The 7,946-nt window shown below is 42.3% G+C and overlaps 1 protein-coding gene across 1 annotated transcript; it reads right to left on the bottom strand.

The window, feature by feature from the left end:
- Window positions 1–590: 590 nt before the first annotated feature.
- tmem35b.L (transmembrane protein 35B L homeolog) lies at window positions 591–7,614 on the bottom strand. Its single transcript, XM_018246688.2, has 3 exons — window positions 7,331–7,614; window positions 1,727–1,907; window positions 591–1,118 (listed from the first exon to the last, which is right to left on the bottom strand). The coding sequence occupies exons 1-3, from the start codon at window positions 7,436–7,438 to the stop codon at window positions 988–990; spliced, it is 420 nt and encodes a 139-aa protein (XP_018102177.1). The 5' UTR covers window positions 7,439–7,614; the 3' UTR covers window positions 591–987.
- Window positions 7,615–7,946: the final 332 nt, after the last annotated feature.

Genomic DNA, 7,946 nt, shown 5'->3' with positions numbered 1-7,946 from the left:
ACCATCTATTCAGTATTCTCCAAGCTCTTCCCTCAAGCAGGTTATAGGATATGTTTTTTTCTAATTTCTTAGCCTACACTTAAGCATCACTAATAGTGTTTCACAGTTCCAGCGTATGATCTGTTTGGTGGAGAGTCAGAATTCCATGTTGGCAATAAGGAGATAGGGAGGTGAATTAGGCATTGCATTCCCAGAAGCAATTTAATTTTAAACTAAAAGTAAATTGCTATGAGAAACGCTTCATTTCTGGTAAATGATGTATAGAGGGTTTACATGCCCTTAAAAGATATTTATTTTTAACCCAGTAGTATGCTCTGCAACAGAAGAAAACATATTTTTAAATACTAAATAAGGCTGCTTTGTGTTAGGCTGCAATCATTGCAAATCACTGCAAATCCTTGCCTACCAGAATTGTATGCAGAGAGTTATTACAAGCCCAATCAAGTCTCAATAATCCCATGTATTTAAGTATTTCATTCTGTTACTGTATGAGCAAGCGTCACCTGTTTTGCCTATATCCAGGTAAAACAAGTAGTGGTGATAATGCTGTAAAAGTGGTAATCTTGGACAAATAATGAAGGACATGAAGATAAAGGGTCACTTCTGGAGTGCTCTTTTATTGTTAGAAAACCAGTGATTTCTGGAGCTCCAGGCAAGTAACACAAGGAAAGAAGACACACGATATATGGTAGATTTTCTCCCTATTATAAAAACTGACTGAAGAGTGCACTGCTACCCTAATATCTATTACAGAGACCTGAAACAGATGGTGAGACTGCGACAGTGGTGCATATGTACAATCAATAGAAAGTCTGCGGGGATTCACACATCGCAGAGATAAGGCAATCATGGATATCCTATTAGATGCAGGCAAGCTATTGTCACCTAGCAACAAATCCACTTAAAAACTTCCCACACATTACCACAAAATTGTAAACTTTGTGTGCATGAGAATTGGTCCCTCGCAAGTCAGAGGCATGTGAAGTCTCACTCAGACTTGGATTTTGGTTTGACGCCACGCCCTCGCACAGCCAGTAAGAGGAGGAGACCAAGGCAAACAGTTGCAGGGGCACACATAGCAAGAGGTTCCTTCAGTACCAGGAGGGTGTAGATGGCACCTATGGGAATAATTACACAAGGATGGGTTACATTCAGGCACAGAGAGATCAATATGGACAGGTTATGAAGTTATATAGTTTACAATGACTAGAAAGTCGGAAACCAGACAGGTTGTATTATATAGTTTTTTTCCAAGGATTTAGTGATGTAGGGTTAGAGGTGTAAGGAAAACTACACCACAACCTTTGGGTGCAAAATGGTAACCTGCAGCCTGGAGCAATTCAGATTTCCCATCCTCGCTCTAAGCTGTAGTATCAAAATAGCATTTACATGCAGGGGTGTAACTACAGAGGAAACAGTGTAGGGGGCCCATTTAGTCCTTAATTAATGATCATTTTTAATATATCATGGTAGATTAGGTCAACTTACCAATGTTTTGGGGCCCTAAATTGAATTTGCTCTGGGGCCCAGTAACTGGACACAGACATGGACTACAACCAAAGTCAGTTAAGAACCAGTCACCTGAACAAGATATTATAGTGTCCCAAAAGGTGATGGTCCTAAACCCCTCCTGTCTGTTCCTCATCAGCATCAATGTCTACAATGTAGCCCAAGTCAGATACAAATTTGCGAAACCACGAACAAGAGCTATATGAACACATCTCACCAATCATAATGATGCACAACACAAAGTTGCTGATCTCCTGCAGGATCTGTGGTCCAAAAGCTAACAGGATTCCGGCCACCAACTCCACCCAGCCCACAGCCAACAGATACTGCTGTGGGTCTGGCTTGTATCCAAAGTCTTTTAGGGGGAAAACATCAGCAAACTGTACAAACTGGGTTTTCTGTAAGAAAAAGAAAAATGGTCAAAGAAGTAGAATAAGAAGAAATAAGCTTTGACCCGTTTTGTGCAGATAGGCAACATGAAACCACATTTCTTATTGGCCACCTGGGGTTTCCAGCTATGATGAATTAACAGCACTATAGTCTATAAGGCAAAAACTAACCAAACATTACTTCATGTTGAAACACTGCCAAATTCCAAAATACTTTCGAAGCAACGCCATTACAAGACCTATTCTTGGGGTTTTATGGGTGAGCAGGTCCACCCAAGCCAAGCATTACCATGCACGATATCAGTGTCACCTGGAGTGATGTAGAGATGACCCTCATTGGGCTTTGGAGCAGTACAAGTAATTCTCTGGACGGATGGAACAAGATGAGTGAGGGGTTGCATTACACTATGAGCCTAAGAAGGGTGTTAAACTGATCTCAGGAAGCACAAGGACAGACTACCTTTGGTTGCCTTTTAATCTGTGGCAAAAAGCTACAGAAATCTGAAATCAGGTATGTCTGTGTAAAAAACTTTACAATTAGATTTATATCAGAAAGTTTAGTGTTTATGCACCTTTCCTACATAAATGCCCAATTGAATAAGCTTATGTGAAAAAGGAGGGTGTATTTCTGAAAAAGGAACCCAAGGCTGCAGTTAACGACAATCAATAGTAGAGTGTGTATTATTTACATGTACAGTGTATTACTAGCCACAAGGGGATGCTGCATGCACAGCCTCTCCAAATCCTACCTAAGCTATAGCAAAGTAAGAAAAATCTGTGGGTGGAGTAAAATTAGCCCTGCAGATCAATGAAAGCACCAAAATATATGAAGTATGGAGGAGGCACAGGATAGTAATGTGTTGCTAACAGATGGCTATGCTATTCTCTTACCAAATGCCTACTATTATAGCTTCTAGGCACATCCTTGTTGTTGTTGTTTATTCTGGAAGGCTGCTAAACAGAGACATTTAACAACACCAGTATGTAGAAAGGGGAATCATTTGTGGCATACAAAATATATGTATACATGCACAGATTTGTAATTTCCTAATCTGGCCTTAATGTTTGGCACCACTGACTAAATTCCATTCCCCTATATTGCTGAGCAGTCAGTAACGGTCGGCACCCAACACCAGAACAGATGCCAAGCACCCTGGTCTCGGCTCGTACTTCACCAGTTGAGTGACCGCCTTTGGCCTCGGAAGGAGCCCTCGGCTTACTCAGATGCCACCTGGACTTAACGAGAGGTGCAAGGCGTAAGTTCTGGCAGGCAATGGGGCACGACTGTTTACTAGGATGCTGGAAGATAGGAAGCCACCAGAAACCGGCAGGCCGGGCCAGCACAAGCAGATAGAATAGTCGGACAGACCAAAATCAGGATAGAGATCGTAGAATAGTCAGAGGACAGGCGAAGGTTTCAGGATTGGAGAGGTCAACGTAGATTCAGACAGGCAAGGTCAGGGTTGGAGAGATCAGCGTAGTAGCAGGCAGGCAAGGGTCAAACACAGTAGATCAAGACAGGAATCACAGCAAAAACACCCAGGAACAAGCTAATTGAACTTAACAAAGGGCAACTTGCTGAAACCTAAATTCCCCTTAAATACGTTTGAATTTGGCGCCATTGCGCGCTGACGTCACACGCCAGCGTCAGTGCGCCTTTAAGAAACGAGCGTGCGCGGCGCGCGTGCCTTAGGGGAAATCGGCACCAGGAAGAGAGGAGGAGCTGCGCAGCGGGCGTCCACGCCAAAGGAGCGGCGGTGGACCCCGCTGCCCACTAGACCACCAGGGTCCTGACAAACACACTCTAAAGCACAACTTATATAGTGGTAAATACTAAATCAGATACAGGGTGTAAGGTCTGTACAGGGATTCAAATTAGGCCTCTGCCTTTCAAGTACACAGAGGCCCAAACAGCTTCCCACCAGTCGAATAAATAGTGACTGGCATCTTACAGCAGCCCCCCTCACATTTGCTATAATCAACATGTTGCCAGTCCAGGCCTGCAGGGTATGACCTACCGTATATTGGGCCAGTTCTGCCCTTAGAGTTTGTTAGCATATTTTGCAAGCAAATTGGCTCAATATCTAAATATTTCTAAACACTAGGCTGATAAAGTTCAGTCCAAGTTCCAGTATCAGCTGTGACCTTAGGACTGTTTGCCACACTAGGCTTCTTGCACAAATGCAAAACCAGTCATTATATATTTCTGTAGTTACATGATGAAAATATATTGGGGTTTCTAAAGTGACAAATCAGTACAGTGTGGGCAAGGCCTGCATTTGGTTTGTGCAATGATTTTATGCCAGTGCTCCAATGTGGCCCCACGACAAGATATCCAAATTGGGACAATTTTCTTCATGATGTTAACAACAAAAGTAATTACTTGCTTTAACGTCCACTAAATGAGAAATACAAGTTTATGCAATATGAATAACAGCTTTGCAGCCATTAAAGGAACAGCAATATCAAAAATAAGTGTTTTAAAGTAATAAAAATACTGTATAATGCACCGTTGCCCTGCACTGGTAAAACTGATGTGTTTGGTTCAGAAACACTATTGTTTATATAAATAAGCTGCTGTGTAGCAATGAGGGCAGCCATTCAAAGGAGAAAAGGCTCAGGTTACACAGCAGATAGCAGATAAGCTCTGTAGAACATAGTGTTGTTATCTGTTATCTACTATTTAACCTGTGCTATATAGCCTTTTTTCAATTTCCGCCATTGCTTCACAGCAGCTTGTTTATATGAACTATAGTAGTGTTTCTGAAGTACCGGTAGATCTGTTTTACCAGTGCAGGGCAACAGTACATTATATTTTCATTACTTTAAAACACTTTCATTTTTTGGTGTTACTGTTCCTTTAAGGATGTCAATCAATCACCCCAACAAAAACTTCCCAAATGCAACACTGTAGAAGAGAAATCAGGATTGGCTCAACCACCAACCTGACAGAGTTATACTCTCACCAATCAGGGCTTTAAGCCATTTAAAAAGAAGCCATTTTTCCTTCAGTGCACCTAATCAAATTTTCATGTAGAATGGTAGCTATGGAGGAATCTGACCCTGTGGTCTAGGCCAATATAGTTAGTTACACTATACTTCCTCTATAGTTACACCACTGAATATAGCACAATCCAACCTGGGATCAGGTTGAAATTGATGGCCTGGCAATTTGCAATAAAGTACCCAGGGCATTTTTAAAAGAAGAGGAAGACTGGCCTGGAGCAAAATGGTATTGGCTATTATAAAATGGCATTCCCCCAAGTTTAAGTCTTTCCTTTTCCATTAATACAAATGGAAAAATAAAACCATGCACCTGCCAAACAATGTTTGGCATTTACCTACGTATATCACAAAAGATTGGGGCTGCTATAATATATAATATAATATTCCATACACAGTCCCTATTTAGTGGGCTGGTGGGGGCTATTGGGGTCTCTGTTTTCCTGTAATGCCAGGACAGTAACAGAATGAGTAGTTCCCGGGCTCAGGTGCAGGCCATGCATCCGGGACCCCCCTCCCAGACACAATTTTTATGCCAGAATGGTCTGACTGGCCCTGAGGGGTGCAGGCCCTGGTGCAATGGCACCTGCAGCACCCCGACAGTTCTGCCCCTATGCCAGGACCTATTTTGAATTGTCAGCCTCAAATTAAGTAATTCTCAACCATATCAGTCACCTGACATTCACTTTTAGCATATACAGTTTAGTGATCTGCTATATGAAAGCACATATCTTCTAGGTTGCTATGGGTTACAAGAACTGGAGCAAACAGCCCCTGTGATTACCTGATTTGTTGTTGAACTTTAGACCATCTCCCCACAATGATCTGATTTCCATTAGAGGCTGCCACGAGCTCAGTGCCCCATGGTGACACACATTATTTCTCAACAGCTATAAACTCTGCAGATAAACTAGAAAAGAAATTGTCCTGTACCAAAAATATTCACTAGAAGGACATGATAGTCAGTGCTACATGAGGCTGAAACAAGTTTTTCTCCTACAGACTATCAGGCAGTGTTGTAAGTGTAGAAAGAGTTAGTGCCAACGGTCACACCCCATTCAGTGCTATAGCTGGGAGGGGTTACAGTTTAGCGCCTAAATATCCTCATATATAAAGTGCTTCTAGAGAGTCAGAGGTGCTGCTTGAAAAGAAGATCATGGCAGTGCTCAAAACTGAACAATCACCACCCTTACACAAAATATACACACAAAGTAACACCTCTTGTTTTGCGAATTTCTGTGCAGTGTTTTTTTTTTTATTCCGCACACATATCTGTGACAAGCAAAGCTACAGAGTATGTACCAGGGAAACACTGTCAGAGTCACTGTCCCTGCCGCACCACCGCTGCATCTTTATTTCGATTTCTACAGCGTCCTACATAGGTCTTACACAGATTTTGTTTGTTTACCTTTGAAACTTAGTAGTGCAAGACAGTGAGTAGGTCACTATCACTGTCACCATTACATGTGCATTTTCCATAGCTTTCTATAGGGAGGGGTGTCAAGTGGAGAGCCAAACTGATGGCAGTTGCGGTCAAAATTCACACATTCTACCGTCAGGTACTAACACTACCTACAGCTGAACTGAACTAAAGGAGGGAAATTATATGAAGTGAAGCAAGTTCTGCAAGCATGTCTATGGTTTAGATTCATCCAGGTCATGGTATATCTAGTAGAAGTAAATTTAGAGCAACTGGACTTGCTGATTAATCCTTGAAATGCAAGCAGATTTAATTAATGATGCCCACTATAAACATTGCCTACTTTGGCTACACGCCTGCCATGTTGGTGTCTCTTAACTGGGCATAGCAGCAACTGGGATACAAGTACAGGTATAGGATCCCTTATCCGGAAACCCGATATCCAGAAAGCTTCGAATTACGGAATGGCTCCGATAGACTTCATTTTATCCAAATAATCTAAATTTTTAAAAATGATTTCTTTTTTCTCTGTAATAATTAAACAGTAGCTTGTACTTGATCCCAACTAAGATATAATTAATCCTTATTGGAAGCAAAACCAGCCTATTGGGTTTATTTAATGTTTAAATTAATTTCTAGTAGACTTAAGGCATGAAGACCCAAATTAAGGAAAGATCCATTATCCGGAAGACCCCAGGTCCCAAGCATTCTGGGTAACAGGTCCCATACCTGTACAATGGAATTTGCACCAATATATATGATAACTATGTATTTAGCCTGCAGGGTCCCACAAATGTCCTACTTTATACATAAAGACTTCATATAAAATAACACAGAAATATGAGTGTGTGTGACACGGTGGGGGCGACACAAGAAACCAGAAGTAATGGTTACCCATTGCACTGTGTCACAGGAAAGGACCGAGGGCTACATAGGTTCCTAAAGGCAAAAACGTGTTGAGCGGCAGCAGTGAAGAGGTTAATGCGCAGCCGAGTCAGACTCCACTCACCATCTGCTGATACACTTCGGCCGATATCTGCTCCGTCACTTTCACCAACCCGGCGAGGCCAAAGAAGAGCCCGAGCAGGACCCTGATGCCAGTGAATACAAAAGCCATGACAGTCAGTGCGTCTCCCCGCGCTCCCGCCCAACTAAAGACTAGTCTGTGCAACACAAGACTTCTCACTGGATTCCAACTGAACAGGCAGCCTCGGGGGCGGAGACTCACACAGAAGGATGAGCCTTGGCCTCCAAGCCCTGTTACACAGCAGCTCCACCTCCTCAAGCCCCAGGGCCCACTTTAGTCACGCTCATCATAGTATTGGGAGTTTTGTACTGCAAGGGCAGCCATTTACACATACAGATCTACAAATAACACTGTTGCCATTTAACGTTTAGTTAATTTCTCCTTCAGTAAGGCCTAACAGTATTAGTGTATAGTTTGCCCAGACGCAGTGATACAACTTGCTGGGCCACACGACAAATCCATTTTACTTTGGGACTAACGCTTTTTTTTATATAAACATACAGTGTCGGACTGGGATGTCAGGGGCCCACCTTCCAAACTATTATTCCTCCTCTTCCCACTCAACCTCTTTATTCTCCTAGTCTCTTATATCTACTTA

This window comes from Xenopus laevis, chromosome 2L (assembly GCF_017654675.1).
Source record: "Xenopus laevis strain J_2021 chromosome 2L, Xenopus_laevis_v10.1, whole genome shotgun sequence".
Classification (NCBI taxonomy): Eukaryota; Metazoa; Chordata; class Amphibia; order Anura; family Pipidae; genus Xenopus; species Xenopus laevis.
Note: the sequence above shows the minus strand (reverse complement) of the source record. Positions and strands in the feature narration are given on the sequence as shown.